Raw genomic sequence first — 17,734 nt, 5'->3', positions numbered from 1 at the left:
TCAACCGCAGCGCTTTTGGAATGCAGTCCCTACTGCTAGACTGATGTGATTAACCCAGTGGTACCTAACCTCCGCATGTCCCGTGACCAGGGACATTTTTAGGTCTGACCATGTTTGTGATCCCGTCTTCTTACATCGTTGTGTGTCTGCCTTCCCACACACATCATTCATAGCCCAGATAACATCTGGGTTTACGTGCCATACTTCTAGATAATATTGTTGTTGTTTTCTGAGTTCGGCTGGTTGACCAATCCTTCTTCCTTGTTATTCTCTCCATCCGTTTCAAATCTCTCTCTCGACCAAATTGAATTCATATTTCTTATTGGCCCCGAAAGTAGAACACATAATATTGCCTTAAGCTTCAAACCAAGATAATAAATCTCTCTCTCTCCCCCCCCCCCCCCCCCTCTCTCTCTCTCTCCAGTGACCTCCAGTGGGGGCAGCTCTCTCGGCCGTACTCATCCACCGACCGTAGCAGCTCCCTGGGCTCCATGGAGAGTTTGGACACGCCCACCCCGACGCCGCGCCCGTTCAGCGACGCCCATCCATCCCCCGTCGACTCTGCCCTCTCCAAGCGAGACTCCGCCTACAGCTCCTTCTCGGCCAGCTCCAACGCGTCCGAGTACGCCGCCGCGGTGTCGCTTCGCCCGGGCGAGGCCAACTCCATGGACAACCTCCTGCAGAGCCTGGGACCGGCCTGCCGAGGGTACCCAGGCGGGGACACCCCTGTCCTGGGGAGGGCTGTAGGCGAGGCCCCGGATGACGCAGGGTTGGTGGTGGTGGGCCTCAAATCCAGGTCGCTGACCAGGCCAAAGACGAGGCCCGCTGTGGTCAAGGACCGGCCCTCCTCCTGCTGCTATGAGGAGGAGCGGAGGGGAGGAGGAGTCTTTGGAAGAGCGAGCGACGACGATAAGGAGCTGGGAACCAGTATGAACCCCCCTCGACCTCCGACCAGGAAGGACAGTTTCAGGGCCACCAGGAGCAGGAAGAAGAGCCCCGACTCGGGTCCACCGGATTCTCCTGCGCCCTCCTCTAACCGCAACGACGACAGCGACAGTGGCGGCGGTGGTGGTTCCAGACCCTCCCGCCTCCGTCGACAACCGGATACCCCCAACGGCTGCACCGCGGAGCCTGCTGTCGGGGACAGCAACGGTAACCCAAAAGAAGACCCTTTGGAATGTTACCTGAACGCCCGGAACCAAAGCAAAGCACTCCGTTTTCTGGAAAGGGACTGCGGCACCAAGACAGTCTACATATCAGAGGAGCACAAAGCTCCCCCGGTTCCTCCCAAGAGCTTCACCGCTCTCCCCGCCACCTGCTCCTCGAACCCTGCCTCCTCTCCTCCAGAACCACCGATGGAGGACCAGGGGGAACTCCAGCCGTTGCACCCCAGGGCTAGGTGCTCCTCCTACGGGGAACTGCATCACCAGAGCGACCCCGAGAACCTCACCGCCAGCACCGCCACCACCGCCAGCACCGCCAGCACCGCCACCACCGCCACCACCGCCACCACCGCCACCACCGCCACCACCGCCACCACCGCCACCACCGCTACCACCACCACCCAGCTTAAGTCACTCCACCTCAACGGAGACGCCTCTTCATCTGGACCTCACGACCGCTCACACCCCGCTCCCCCAGGACCCCTGCCCTCGCCCCCCTCTAGTAGCGCTCGTTCCTACCGCTCGCCCCTCCAGTCCGCCAGCGAAGACCCCCACACGGACCCGCCATTAGCTCTGGATCACTGCCCCGACCCCGACCCCGCCCTGGAGGCCCAGCAGAGCAGCTGGGGGGGCAGCCGCTGCTCCACCCCGGGCTCAGTGTTCCTGGAGCTGGACGCCATCGCCGGAGACGCGGGAGGAAGGTCGGAAGACGGGGAGGGAGGCTCCGCCGCTGGGTCGGGATTCTCCCCGCCTCACGGGCACCATTCCTGGGGTCGGTCCGCGAGCGTCCCGGGGGATCTGGCGGCCCCCTGCACGGACCATGACGGACTGGCCGCCGGTCGGCTGGCGGACGGAGACTTTGTGCCTCTGAGTGCGGCTGCGAGTGTGGACAGCTTGCTGGAGGAGCAGAGGGGAGGAGGGGGAGGAGGAAGAGAGGCGGAGGACGGAGACGCGGCGGCGAAGAGGCTGAACTCGTCCAAGAACCTCCGGCGGCACCGCCGTCGGAGCGAGCGCTTCGCCACCAACCTCCGCAACGAGATCCAGAGGAAGAAGGCCCAGCTGCAGACCGGCCGGGGCCCCGGGGGACTGCTGCACAGCGGGGCCACCCTCCACGAGGAGGAGGGCCCGGAGCTCCAGGACCAAGGCTGGGGTGACCCGGGCCCGCCCGCCCAGGAACGGAGCCCTAACGCGGGGTACTCCCGCTCCACCTCCGTCTCCACGTCCGAGTCCGGGCAGGAAGGTTCCCAGGGCGATCCGAGGGGGCCCGCCCGGAGCCGGGACTCTCCGGCCCCGGTTCTGGACCTGACCACGCCCAGCTTCGGGGTCAGCATCCGGGTGGTGGAGGAACCGGCGCCGGCCGGCAAGGCCCGCCGGTGGCGCTGGACCCCCGAACACAAGCTCCAGCCGGAACTGGAACCGGGCCAGTGGTCCGGCGCTGAGCGACCCGAGGCGAAGACCCCCGGGGGGTCTCGGCACGGGGTCTGCGCCTTCGCCTGCACCACCAACTCCGCCAACTCCTCCACTTCCTCCTCCTCCGGCCGCTCCTACTCCACCTCCCGCATCGAGGAGTCCGAGATCCTGCCGTTCGCCGACCGGATGAAGTTCTTCGAGGGGATGAAGTTCTCGAGGAGACGAGTCGGAGCGGCTCGGTGTTCCAGCCTCTGCAGCCCGCGGAGGCAGGCGTCCCCCGTGGCCGAGCCCCGCGGCGGGGGGGACCCCGGCCAGCACCGAGCCCAGCGGAGGTACTCCCTACCAGGGGGGGGTTCTGCAGGAAAGTGCCCCGCCGCCCGGCAGCGCGGAGGCCCGGAGACAATCTGTGAGCACCAACAGGGAGAAGGAGAGGGAGAAGGAGAGGGAAAGAGAAAGAGAGAGAGGGAACACGAGAGGGGAGGACCGGGCGAGGGAGAGACAGAGGGAGCGGGAGGAGAGACAAATGGAGAGACAAAGGGAGAAGGAGCGGGAGGAGAGAGAGCTGATACTGCAGAGGGCGGAGAGACTGCAGGCGAGGGAGAGGGAGAGAGAGAAGGAGAGGGAGGAGAGGGTGAGGGGAGTGGGCGAGGGAGCGAGAGAGGGAGGAGAGGGAGCGAGAGAGGCAGGCCAGGGCGAGAGAGTGGGAGAGGGAGAAAGAGAGGGGAGAGGAAGATGGAGGCCGAGCGGCTGAGGGAACAGCGGGAACAAGAGAAGGAATGGCTGGAGAGAGAGAGGAGACAGAAGGCCCGGGAGCGAGAGGCCGAACAGGGAGAGACTCTCTCAGCTGGGCCAGAGCGAGGACCTGACCAGACGGAGCAGCCCCGCCTCCATCAGGAGGACCAGCCCCATCAGGCCCCGCGCCCCCAGGGCCAAGCCCAGGACCAGCCCCCGCGGTCGGCCTTCCACCCCGTCGGCGGCCCCTCTCTGCACCAGGGAGAGAACCAGGGATTCACGTCCAGGAGCTACACACCTGACGAGGTAGGAGCACACACGCACACACACGCACGCACGTGCACACATCACACACACACACACACACACACACACACACACACACACACACACACACACACACACACACACACACACACACACACACACACACACACACAGAGGGGTTGTAAAGAAATAGAGAGACAATGCAAGAGCTGGATGGGAGCGATAGAGTGGCGAGAGAGCCAGGGATATACGAAGACCCGCGACCCAGCCACAACCAAAAACCGTCAATGAACCCATTAGCTTTATCTGTAATCTAGAGTTGCAGCCCTATAGCACCCAAACGCTGCGCTCATGTTCAACGCTCGGTCAACAGTGCAGCCCGCTTGTTCTGTTCTGTTCTGTCGTTTGGCCCGGCTACGACGGACCGTGACAGCGAAACGCGAGCACCATGGCCTTAATGTGCTGGCAGAACCGTGAGTGACAGGCAGCCAGGCATCAACGCCAAACACCGCCGCAGCGCGGGTTCATCAGAGGAACCAGGGAGCCATTAACGGTGCCATGTTGCTGAACTCTCGAAGCGATGACACCACAATAAACAGCACTCCGCAAGTCAAACCCAAACCAACTTTGAAAAATAAAAACGTTGTGGGGGGGGGGGGGGGGGGGGGGGGGTGAGCGATTGTCGTTCTGAAACGTTGCGCGGTAACCGCGGGGCGACGCGCGGCTTTCAATATCGCTGCTCACTCCGCACGACCGGCGGCACCGAGCGTCACTGGACCAGATGGGGGTCTCTGATGGGCCGGTACGGGGGAGGATGGCTCTGCATCTGGTCGGGAGTCAGACCAGAACTGTCCTCGGTGAGTGGAGAACTCCCACGTAGAACCTCCGCACCGCGGTATTTCTCTTATGGAACGTCTCCCTGGGGGGGGCCGCGAGTAAGGCTCTCTGATTGGACGCAGCTCTGTGGGGGGGAAATGACCAATAGCGGATCAGTGGAAACAACGGCATGTGGATGCATAATGGCAGCGACGCTTTCACAACTGCAGACCACAGACGCAAGAATCTCAGCAGGGGGTGCTTTTCTTTCCCCTCTCCCCTTCCTTCTTCCTCAGTCTCTTCTTTTTTTTGTAAGAGAGAGTGACCCCGGCTTCAAACTCCTGGAAGCTTGGTTGAACTTCTTGGAGGGTTTTGGCGGCCGTGTTGGGTGATGACGTATTGGAGACTAGCAGACTATGGATGGATCTTACGGTTGAACTGCAGAGTCAGTGACCATGTGGGTTCCATGATAGTTTAGTTTTGTGTGTGAGTGTGTGTGTGTGTGTGTGTGTTGTGTGTGTGTGTGTGTGTGTCTGTTTTTTCATCTCCTCCACAGACACACAGATACACAAACATTGTTCGATATGCGCATTGTAAACACACTCACTTCCAGTCCATCTCCAGTCATTCTCAAAATTGTTTAGATGGGATTGTGCACATTCTCAGGTGGATGCGCGCTTCTGTCGGACATATGTTAGAGTTGGCTGCCAGCCTCTAAAAACACCACACAATGGACCCATAGAACATCAACATGTGTGTGTTTGTGTGTGTGTTTCATTGCAAGCATGCCTAGAGGAATGGAATGTGTTTTTTGTATTCTATTGTACCCTTCTCCATGTGAATTTCCTTCTTTTTACGGTGTGTGTGTGTGTGTGTGTGAGAGAGAGAGAGAATAGGAAGGATGTGAAATATGGAAGTCCAACCGACTGCTGTTATCATTCATGGTCTGGGACTTTCCCAGAAACCTCAGAGCTTCAAAAACGTTAGGAAAGGATGGTTTGATAAAGGTTTATCAATCAAATCTTAATTTGGCTAGATCTATTGTCACGTGATGAAAAAGAAACTAATAAGAATGATAAGACATGACAACTTTATGTAAAGCATGATCTGCCTTACCCCAAAAACATAAAGCATTAAAAACATTAATGGGACTTTTAGACTCCCCATCATAAGGTTCTGGGTTAGAATCCAAATGGCAACAACAGCCTACCTGTAGATATCTGAGAGCAAGATGACCCCTTACCCCCACCCACTCCAGAGTTACATGTACTGTATCTAAAATCACTGTAAGTCTGGAAAGAGTATCAAATAACTAAAAATAACTAAAATATGTTACTCCTAGTCTGGTCTCTGTGTGGTCAAGCTCTCCAAAGACATCCACCCCCCAGTTTTCCACGGTCCGTTTTATTATACAGTGAGTCAAAGAGCTCTCAGTACATGAAGATGACTGCATGCCAACTATAACACAAAATGGTGGACACTGAGGTTCCAAAACGGGCCAGTGTGAACGCTGTTTGGACATGAGGATCTAAGTTTGGATGATGACTCGGCCACTAACTGCCGCTAATGTTATGTTTTTGTTGTTTAGCTGTCAAGTTTGTAACATCTCTGCGTGTAGTTTTATAGTCTTTCCCTGTGTAGCAAAGCGCGTGTGTGTGCGTGTGTGTATGTGTTTGTGTGTGTGTGTGTGTGTGTGTGTGTGTGTGTGTGTGTGTGTGTGTGCGTGTGAGCTTTGCATATTTGAGTGTAGCTCTTGACCACCTCTGTGTGTAGCTTATTGTCTGTGCATGTAGCCTTAGGATCTCTTGGTGTAACTTCATTGCATCCACATGTTTAAGCTTGGTGTGTGTGTTTGTGTGTGTTGATATATATAGCTTAGATTGTGTGTGTGTATGTATAGCCTAGTGTCCAGGAGCGTTGGGCTGGTTTCTTGGTTCTGCTGGTGAGGTAATGATGTGAATGTGTTCCACAGACACTTCCTCAGTTTGGAGGCCTTAATGAGCCAAACCACAGAGCAGCGCCTGGGCCAGCAGCGGCCACCACAGTGATGATTTGGCTAGAAAGCCTGTGGTGTAAAGTGCACTGCATTAGCTCCAGCTAAGCCCTCTGGTGTCCCACAGGGCTCTTTGTTTGGCCCCCGCACATTCTCACAGACACTCCATTTCATGTTCCTGTTCTTAATACTTTTACAGTTAAATAGAAACATGTGTGTCCAACATTGAGGTGAACTGATCATTCCATCCAAACACACTTTTGTTTATTTATTATTAAGTTGTTGACTTACGGTGAGTTCATACAGCCTACATGTCATAAAGGAGCAGGTAGGGGTTAGGGATCATCTTGCTTAGGGATGACTACAGGGGATGACTGTGGACGGGTTTGAACCGAGAACCTGGGCCGACCCCTCACTGCCAGACTATCCTGCTGGAGCGGATGTGGTTCTATTGTTATTTTATCCAAAGGTCTATTAGCAGCTTAACGTCATATAACTAATTCACCATCAAAACAGGCAACATCATCAAGCGCACCACACCCCACACCCTAGCACCACCCCTCTGGAGGAATGTAAGCTGGCCAACTCAGGGGACGTAATTAAACAGAATGGGGCTTTCTGATTGGTGGAGCTAACTGGATGTGTTCCACAGGCTCACCCAACCCGCAAGACGCAGGAAGCCCCAAAGCTCAACAGGAAGTACAGCCTGACCGAGAGGTGAGCCACTTCCTGTCCGCCTGTACCCACTGGCATGTGGGCAGACACACACAAGCACGCATTCACGCACACACACCCAGACACACAAAATGAATCCAAATCAGTATCTTTCTGTACTTCACGTACATTGATCTCCATTTCAGACACACATCTATACTTTTCATAAGCAAACACACATACACAAATACACACACGCACACACACACACACACACACACACACACACACACACACACACACACGCACACAAACACACGAATGAAATCCAAATCAATATCTCTCTGTACTTCATGTACATTGTTCTCCATTTCAGACACACATCTATACTTTCATAAGCAAACACAAACACACACAGATACATACAGACACACACACACACACACACACACACACACACACCAGTGTTTCCCACAGACCAAGGACCAATGTGTGGTGCGGGGGGGGGGGGGGGGGGGGGGGCGGCGGCGCGGCGGTGGGGCGGCGGCGCACTCACTGACGTCTGCGACGCGGCGACGCGGCCGTCAGTGAGTGTGCATGTAACTCCGCGTTTACATGTGGACACATCTGATTTGCATGTGGAAGATGTGGAAGAACAGCTCAATCGGAATAGAAAAGTATCATATATATATACGCCTCAATCGGTTTGGAATAGAATTCTATGCGGAATAGAATAGGTGGTGTAGTCCGCTATAAATACTTATTCCGATTAGTTTGGGGTTTAACTTGGAGCAGCTGCAGTAGTTCGCAATTGGTCCACTCCGTCTGTACTTTAATGCACACCGAACCTTACCGCTGTCAAGGAAATTGGATTTATTGCCTGATTCACGTCTTTGTTATTATCACTCCGTAGTAGTTTCAGTAGTCGGTAACTTAACAACCCCAGCGTGTCCGGTTGCTAAGCGACGGGTGACATCGGTGGGTTCATGTGTTAGCATCGTCGTTCTCGCTCCGTGTGTGTGTGTGTGTGTGTGTGAGAATGACAGGGGGAACGAGTGCTATGCAGAGATGAATGGACAGAACGATTTTTAGATTTCCAAATCGCGTTATAAAAAAAAATAAAAAATAAAAATAATAATAATAATAAAAAAAAAAAAAAAAAAAGACAGAATCAATTCGTGGCGCTCGATGTTGATTCTGTGGCGCCACGCCACACAATGGTCTATGTATGGGAAACACTGCACACACACACACACACACACACACACACACACACACACACGCTCTAACCTGCTCCGTGTGTGGGTGTGGGCCTGGCGTCTCAGTGGGTCCGTGGGGGATGGGGTGGTTTAGGCCGGGGTGTAATGTGTGTTTCCACCAGGACCAGAACACAATGAGCCCAAAGTGTGTTCAGACCACTGCCACCATGGCCATACTACTGTAATGACAAGCTGTTCAATGGGAGGGGATGGAAACACACTTATATTTAGAAGCCCACATATGAGGAGTCCGTGGAGTCCGTTTCCTGTGGAGTCCGTTTGACTAAAGTCATGCCTAATCGGCAAACCCTCTATGTACACATTTTTATGATTAAGCATAGCAATAGGCACCATAAGACCATGTTATGCAATACAAGATTTGCGGGGGGCACCATAATTTTGGTGCCCTCCCTCACCTGGCAGTGGTTTAGGGTTTGCCCTGTCCGTGGGAAACTGTTTAAAGATACAACAACAAAATCTTTTTCCCTTTTCACAGAAGTTTAAACCCTTTCTATGCTTTCACCATGTTGCTGAAAATGTTGGCGTGATTATTAAATAACTTGCAGTATGACCAATCGTGTATATACAGCTTAATATAAATCTGTGTCATGACATCTCTCTCTCTCTCTCTCTCTCTCTCTCTCTCTCTCTCTCTCTCTCTCTGTGTTTTTGGCCCGTCTCTGTCTCTGTCTCTGTCTCTGTCTCTGTCTCCGTCTCCGTCTCCGTCTCCGTCTCCGTCTCCGTCTCTCTCTCTCTCTCTCTCTCTCTCTCTCTCTCTCTCTCTCTCTCTCTGTCTCTCTCTCTCTCTCTCTCTCTCTCTCTCTCTCTCTCTCTCTCTCTCTCTCTCTCTCTCTCTCTCTCTCTCTCTCTCTCTCGCCCATCAGGGACTATCCCAGGTTGAGGAGTGACTCTGTACCCCTGGAGGCCGTTCAGCCTCATCCCCATCGCCCCCAGCCTCAGCATCAGCACCGCCCCCACCAGCCCGTCACCACGGAGACCACCCGAGCGCGCCGCACCGCACCGCGCTCCCTGGCGCAGCAGGGCCGGGCCATGTCGGAGAACGACCTGCGCCACGACGCCGGCCGGCACCCCCGCCGGTCGCCCGCCGTCTCCATGACGACCAGCCAGATCCTCAGCGAGGCGGACGAGAGCGGGCGTGAGTCGGGGCCAATCAGGAAGAAGGTCCCGCCCCCGCCGAGGCCGCCGCCCCCAAAGTGGGAGGAGTTCCACCGCAGGCGGGCGTCGCACCACAGCCTCTACTCCTCCCCCCCCTCCTCCTCGTCCTCCTCCTCCCCCCTGTCCTTCTCCCCTCTGCCGCCCCATCACTCCATCCCCCCGGCCTTCCTCCCCTCCAACGGAGACTCCTCCTCCTCCTCTTCCTCCCGGCTCCCCGTGGAGCCGTCCAGGCCGCGCTCCTACAGCCTCCCCCCAGAGAGGCCTCAGGTCCTGGGGAGGAACCAGGGCCCAGAGCCCGCCGGCGCACCCTCCAGCCATGGCCAGGCCCAGCCCCGCCTCCATGACCGCCCCCTCGCTAGCCCTACAGCCAATCAGCACCCGGCGGCAGAAACACTGGACCGCCCCTACAATCACAGCACGGACAATCTAAATAAGGCACAAGTTCAGGGCCATTGTGCCTATTCTCATGGCGTAGCCAATCAAAATCAAGAGCAGAATCACAATCGTCCTCGTTCTAGCAGCTCAACCAATCAGAGCCCGGAGCCCTTGCAGGACCGCCTCTTCAATATAGCTCCGCCCAGTCCCATGTTTTCCAGGAGGGCGTTCCGGCCAGTGGCCCCACCCCCAAGGGAGAGGGGCGGAGCCTCGAGGAGTCAACAGGAAGAAGTGCAGGAGAATGGAGGGGCTGTACTTCCTCTTCCTCCTCCTTCGTCAGCGCCGGCAGGAAGCTGTGTTAGCAGGTGGGAGTCCCATCTCTATTTCTAATCTTTGATGTATTTATACATCCAGAAGCCATTTTGATCCAATGAGACCTGCAGTGAATCCAAATCCATGTCGTTAAAGGTCCCATGGCATGAACATTTCACGTTATGAGGTATTCTAACATTAATAAGAGTGACCCTAGACTGCCTATGGTCTCCCAGTAGCTAGACCGTTAGGTGTAAAACGAGCACTAGGTATCCTGCTCTGCCTTTGAAAAAACAAATCTCAGATGCGCCGATTTGGAATTTTCCCTGTATGTCGTCATACAGGGACATGTTACCTCCCCTTCTCTGCTTCGCCCGCCCAGATCATTTGGCCTGCCAATGAGACAATGAGCTAGGACTGTTGTACAATTCTTTGTTATTTGAATAACCGTTCTGCTGTTGGTGTCATGGAAAACGTCGGGTTCGCTCACGTCTCTGGTAAGTCAATGAACCGCAACATAGAGGAGAAAGGGATTGTTGCCCGCGATTGTCTCCCGCCGGAGCCCTGCAGCGGGCAGCGAGGCTCTGGTGGGAGACAATAGCGGTCAACAATCACGGGCAACAATCCCTTCCTCCTCCATATCAAGTGGAAGAACCAGAGACGTCGGAGAACCCGACACAGTCGCTTGAGATTCATAATATCGTCTGGAGGCGCACACAGCTTTGTGCCGTAATAATATATATTACATATTATAATAATGTATAATATAAATTATAGATATCGCGCCTCGCCATTCCTTGATACACCCTTGTGGAAAGCTCATTGTGGGCCTGGCTCGTAGTGGCTGTAATTCTGCACCAAGGCTGAATATCTTGAACGTCTTGAAATACTGTATTAGGGTCCCACTAACACCTATATATAAGCATCCATAAAGTAGCATGCCGTAGGACCTTTGAGGAGCAGATAGGGGTTTGGGGACTTGCTGACACGGTGCAACAAAGTTTAGTGGAAACACATATACCAGATCAGCTGGTGGCTATAAAAGCTAATAAAAACTAATAAAGTGATACAATGTGTGTTGGTTTCAAAGGTCAATGTCTGGAACGCATGGAAGCCACATTCCTCGGAGATAAAACAAGTGAAATATCAAGAGTGTCTTTATTAGTTTTTAGTCTTCTCTTTATCCCCGTGTCATTTGTGTGTGTGTTGCGTTTGCGCTGCATCAGGACAATTAGCATATATAACCACGACCAGTGGCGCTTTTACTTTGAAGTGAAAGCACTGACTGCAAAATCTGTTTCTTCCCTCCAGCTCGTGGGAAACCCAGCGATCCAGACAGGAGCCCGAACAGGAGCCATCCCTACCCAGGCACCAGGCGGATCAAAGAGCTTCGGCCCATTGGGATAGGAAGAGGACTCCATCTCCCAGCATGCACTGCAACACGTCACATGCTCCTCCTCCTCCCGCTGCGACCACTGCGTTAGAAAACGGAGTCGTTCCCGCCCCGGAGCGCTACGAACAGCAGCGGAACCACAGAGGGTTCCGGAACTACCTCGGGAACGCCGGCGATCCGGAACACCGGGGCGGGAGTGCGGAACCCGAAACGGAACCGGCGGGAACAGAGTCGGAGGCGACGCTGAGCCCCAGCCCCGCCCACAGCCTGGAGGCGGAGCTGGACATCCCCATGGAGACGGACATTGACGACTATCAGGAGGAAGAGGAGGGGCCTATGCCCCGGGTCAATCCAATCACGAGCGAGCACCCGTGCTTCGCCCTGCCGGTCACGGTGGTGGAGACGGACATCGACGCCTCGCCCGACCTGGACGCCTCTCCTCCGGGCCGGACGCGGGCGGTGAGCGGGTCCCTGGAGGAGGAGGAGGAGGAGGAGGAGGAGGAGGAGCTGAGGCCCCGGGGCCCCGGCAGGGAGCAGCTCTCCCCCCTGGGCAGCGAGGGGGAGTGGGGCCCCGAGAGCTGGAGGGGGGCGTACCGGGGCCTGGGCCACGACACCGACAGCTTGGAGAGGTGAGGTAGAGCCGCGCTGCAGTGTCCGGTCACATGTCCAAAGACCCTCCAGGCTTGGGCGTTGTCCTTGGAAACTATTTTCCACGAACAGTGCCTAGTTGACATGCGTCCCTTTGTGACGTCACAATTGGGGCTGTCCACTCAGATGTCTGGTGGACAGACATCGTCAACATTATGATGTCATAGACATAGACTATTCAGCCACCCATTAATCACCCACTCATTGGGTGATTATGCTATGAGGAAAACATTAAAACAACACATTTTCCGCTTATTTGATTCCTAACGAACCTGGCGTCCTTGCTCACAGGCACTCGGGCAGGAGCTCCAGCTGCTCCTCTCACTACGGCGTGCCAGCCACCAGACCTCAGCTGCCCTCCCACAGGAAGGACCCGCCCGACCTCCGTCACCACGACGACGAGGAGGAGGACCTCACCTACAAGGTTCCCCTCATATCAAATGATCTAATATGTAGCGACGTCAACGCTCATTCCAAACGCACGGCCACACATGTAAATGTGTTTGTTTCATGTTATATTTTAAATGAGGCCCAATTTCACTTTACTGTTTATCCCAGTGCTCCTGTTGCTTTCTCAGTGCGTTTTATTAACTAACACAAACATTTTCTGGTGTACATTTTTAAAAAGAACTAAAACCATAAGCATGAGCGCCATCACTCAGGCGCTGCTAGCGTTAGCCCGATCAGCCCGGCACCACAAACGGCACCCCCTTCAGCACGGTCCGTTCCCCGTCCGTCCGTCTGAGTGTGGCCCGTCTGCCCTCCGCAGCGGCAGCTGATGGAGAGCCTGCGTAAGAAGCTGGGCGTGCTGCGAGAGGCCCAGAGGGGACTGCAGGAGGACATCAGAGCCAACACTCAGCTGGGGGAGGAGGTGAGGAACACCTCGACACTCACACTCAGCCACCGAGCCGCCGCTGTGGTCCACACTAACATACGGCCCTGTGGTTGACACGCCTGCGGTCGACGTCCAGCAGAGAAACAGGGACGCAGTGGATTCTTGAATGCTATTTTCTGGCGTACGCATAGGAAGGGACCGAATAGGACAGGACACAGAACGCCCAGAACCTCAAGCCTAAAATATGCGATGGGATGTGAAACGGGCACACGCTTTTCCGTTTCCCAGCGGAAACCCCGCCCTGCACGGCAATGTGGCGGTCGCTATGGTAACGGGCGCAGAGTAAACACCAAACCTCAAGAGGGGCATTTTGTTGTGGATATCTCCAGACCACTTTTGCAGACGTCTTTACCAAAGGCAGATTAAAATGAAAAAAATAATAATAAAAATGAACAGTTAAACTGTGGGTGGAGCCATGATTAAAATGACAATTGGGGCATTTAGCAGACGCTTTTATCAAAAGCGACTTGCACCGGTTAATACACACATTGACGGAAGAGTCAACCATGCAAGGCCAGCTCGTCAGGAGCAGTTAGGGTTAAGTGTCTTGCTCAGGGACACATCAACAATCGAACTAGCAACCTTTCGGTTACAAGACAACTGCTTTACCTCCCGAGCTAAGCCGACCCCCTCCCCCCACGATCACACCGCTGACAACATCCCCCCACCCCACCCTCTACCATGTCGTCGTCCCCCCCCCCGGCAGGTGGAGAGCTCGGTGGTGGCGGTGTGCAAGCCCAACGAGGTGGACAAGTTCCGGATGTTCATCGGGGACCTGGACAAGGTGGTGAGCCTGCTGCTGTCGCTGTCGGCCCGGCTGCTGAGGACCCAGACGGCCCTGGACACCCTGGGGCCCGAGGCCGACCAGGCCGAGAGGGTGAGGACTGAGGGGCCCCTGATGCGCTCCCTGTTCAACAGGATATGAGGCGGTACTAACCCGAGATGGGATGAGGGACTCTCTTTAAGGCTCGCAGTTGCGGTTTTGTTTTGAGTAAACGTCCTTTTCATTTCCTCTTTGAATAAAACGGTTTGATTTTCCTTTCACACTTTATTTCACATTTTTAACACATTCATGTCTGATAACAGGGCACGTTACTAAGCATATCAATCATACACTAGACATATTAATTATACAAATACCATTGTTACAGAGAGTAAAGAAAAACCTAAGCCAGACATAGGTTGTTGATGTGCTATCATCAATATATATATATATTGATATATATATATCATCAATACATATATTGATATATATCACCAATATATATATATTGATATATATATCATCAATATATATATTGATGATATATATCAACGCATATATTGATGATATTTATCAATATACTGTTTATTTATGATATGTTAGTATATATTGATGATAGCTTAACGTAACAGCTTACCCAGCGGACAGTAGCAACAGATGTTAACGCTGTCCCCTGTCTCTGGTGCTGCAGCCCCCCCTGGTGGAGAAGCAGAGGCAGCTCATGCGGCAGCTGTCTGAGGCCCAGGACCTGAAGGAGCACGTGGACCGCAGAGAGCAGGCCGTGGGCCGGGTCCTGTCCCGCTGTCTGTCCCCCGACCAGCACCGAGACTACTGGTCAGTACACACACACACACACACACCATGCAGAGACAATCACACACACGCACCATGCAGAGACAATCACACACACACGCACCATGCAGAGACAATCACACACACACACACGAACACGCATGCACACACACACGCACACATACACACACATATCATGCAGAGAGACGCATGCACACTGACTGACTGATCATAACAGATTATTGTAAGGCTTCTTCTGGTGGTAATGAGCGATTCATGGATGGTATATATGGGTGTGTTATCACAAGCAGCCAAAGGTCTTGATCAATCAAAGCATTTTAAAATGTATCCGTCTGTGATATCACTAGCGAGAGTAAGTTGTGACGTCACACATGACAAAAAAATGCAAGTGGCTCTTTGGGAAAAATCCCCCTTGTCCCCTGCTGGTGAATGGGCCCTCCATCCTTCATATACATGTACATTTATGGCGTTTAGCAGAGGCTTTTATCTGGTCGGGAGCCTTGAGTCTGGAGGGTTAATACCAGCGTAATGGACGGTCCGCGCGGTTGTTCCCCCTGCAGCCACTTTGTGAAGATGAAGGCGGCCCTGCTGGTGGAGCAGAGGCAGCTGGAGGACAAGACCCGCCTGGGGGAGGAGCAGCTCCGGGGGCTCCGGGAGAGCCTGGACCTGGGCCTGGGCGTCGGCCTGTCCCTGGGCTACGGACACTACTGACAACAGCCCCACCCACCAGGAGTTAGACCGCACCAGGAAGCGGGCTGAACCCAGGAAGTAGACTGAACCAGAGGGGTCGAGATTAAGATCAACCCGAGAGCAAAACCAAGCCAGGGGTGAGGCTGAGCCAGGGAGGGGACCGGAGACCTGGGGGTATAAAACAGGCTGTTGACATTCCAACCCCTAACTAACCAAGAAGCACAATGAGCCAGACGGTATCACAAAACCAGGAAACAGTCCTGACGAGAGAGAGAGAGAGAGAGAGAGAGAGAGAGAGAGAGAGAGAGATTATTGGCTGCAAACATTCCATGCCCAGGAAGTAAACAGGCGCGGCCCGAGATTGTCCATTCCGTGTATCCCATGTTCCTCCTCAAAGAGAAAGCTAGGAGGAACCCTTAAGACACAGAGACACCACACATTAGGAGTGTCACACACACAAACACATTCATGGACCACGTCCTACCCTGCTCCTCCTAACACCTACGGGTTGGTGGTGGTCCCACACGGGCCGACAGACACTGGGCGGGCTGTGTGAAGCCCAACAGGATTAGCCGCGCTCATTCCAGACCAGGACACTTGAACACACAGAGCACGCCACTCGGCCGAGAGTGGGCCGCAGAACGCTTAGCGTTGTGTCTACCACGCGCCATCGATTAGCCGGCAAGCGGACCACTGACTCACCGACCTTTCTCCACACGGGGAATAGAACCTCTTGTTCCCGGGTAGGGTTGGTGCCTTGCTCTCCATAGGGAGGAGAACCCCTTAACCCCAAGGCTGGAGACTCATCTGCTGTAACTTTATGCTGTTATAAACACGCATACGTGTTGCACACGCAACTCCTACACCGTTGTCCTTCCAATATTATTCATTACCAAAGAAAAAACCCACTTTCGGCTTGCATCAGATTAAAAACGGTGTCATCGGGACTCATTTTATTTATTTCACATGTATAGATTAAAACGTGAATGATTTAATAAAAGAAACGATTTCTGTTGGTGCTTTGAGGCAAAAATATAAAATCTGTTTAGTACCTGTGCTTGATTGGATTCGCTCTCTATTTTGACCACATCAGAAGACTGAAGGACAATATGTAACGAACGTCCAGCACTACAGTAGAAGTGGAGACACAGGAGCATCGCTGTATATTTGACTGTATATTTGAGTCGTTTTGGAACACCATGAAACTTTCCATGAGAAAATATGAAGATATGGTTCTGTAAAATAACAACAAAACACTACCTGTGTGTGTGTGGGGGTGGTTGAGTGTGTGTGTGTATGGGTGAGTGTGGTTGTGTGTGGGCATGCATGAGCATATTTGATGAATTTTTTTACTGTTTTGCATTGTTGCTTTTCACAGTTTAACTGCTGATTAACCATACACAAAACACACACAACACTACAATCAAATGTTCACGAGGCATAAACATTTTACTCACAAAAAAACAAACAGACATATCGATCATACTGAAGCAATAAGTTTAATAATCCATTCACATAAAATCACTTGAGTATAACGTTGATTATCAGTTCATAATTTAGCCATATAGCCAATAGAAGTACCGAACATGTGTTGCTTACAGTTTCAGAAAAGTTAATGTTTGTTTGATATGCTCTGTTCCGGATTGGTTTTGTATTGAATACTTGAGTATCTTGAACACATCACTTTGCTTGTTACTGACCACACAAGCATATGGAAAATGCTGCTCATTCACCTTTAACAGATGCTATGCTGCATCACACTTACATACAAGCAAACATCAAACGTGTAATACTGTCGATACTGCTTTGTTCTTGCATTGTATATATCGTATATATATTGTTGTACTGTATTGAACAAACTGGAGTCTTATTGGTTGGTTGAAAAAATAAAAAATAAATGTTTTGTTCGGCGTCACCAGTGAGAAAGCACATATTTTTCTGTCTCTAGTTTGTCATATGTAATAATGATGACCTGTTCCAATAACGCCTTATTAAAACAATTTAACTGCAAAGCGTTCTTTTGTGAGAATAATATTATCTGCTGGTTGGAAAGGAAACATAAGTTAAAAGTGTGATATTTGCATATTATTGAGGGCAGAGTGGGGACCGCAGATCAATGAGCTTCGGGATGTAAGACGACAAAGAAAGAAGTTGTGAGAAATTATTAGAAACAGTAAAATCCGTTGGCAAGAACCCCCTCAATGCAAAAATATAAACTCATCATACGCTGCGGACAACGACCGCAAGGGGTCGCCATTTAACATTAAAAGGTGTGAACGTTTGTTCAGAATATATTTCATATTACAGCTTGACACATTGTCTCCAGTGACCACTCAACCACCAGGAAATTAGGTTTGAGAGAAAACTTACTAGAA

General features: G+C 52.8%; 1 protein-coding gene across 1 annotated transcript in view; it reads left to right on the top strand.

The window, feature by feature from the left end:
* Positions 1-17,371, top strand: part of shroom4 (shroom family member 4) — a 33,715-nt gene extending 16,344 nt beyond the window's left edge. The window contains exons 3-11 of the mRNA XM_060077284.1: positions 425-3,611; positions 7,034-7,098; positions 9,179-10,210; positions 11,469-12,179; positions 12,490-12,622; positions 12,968-13,069; positions 13,800-13,970; positions 14,548-14,690; positions 15,230-17,371. Coding sequence (XP_059933267.1) covers positions 425-3,611; positions 7,034-7,098; positions 9,179-10,210; positions 11,469-12,179; positions 12,490-12,622; positions 12,968-13,069; positions 13,800-13,970; positions 14,548-14,690; positions 15,230-15,380 — 5,695 coding nt within the window. The 3' untranslated portion in view covers positions 15,381-17,371. The remainder of the gene's footprint in view (positions 1-424; positions 3,612-7,033; positions 7,099-9,178; positions 10,211-11,468; positions 12,180-12,489; positions 12,623-12,967; positions 13,070-13,799; positions 13,971-14,547; positions 14,691-15,229) is intronic.
* Positions 17,372-17,734: the final 363 nt, after the last annotated feature.

The sequence above is a fragment of the Gadus macrocephalus genome, chromosome 17, assembly GCF_031168955.1.
Source record: "Gadus macrocephalus chromosome 17, ASM3116895v1".
Taxonomy (NCBI): Eukaryota; Metazoa; Chordata; class Actinopteri; order Gadiformes; family Gadidae; genus Gadus; species Gadus macrocephalus.
The sequence above is the reverse complement of the archived record's forward strand: the minus strand, read 5'-3'. Positions and strand labels throughout refer to the sequence as shown.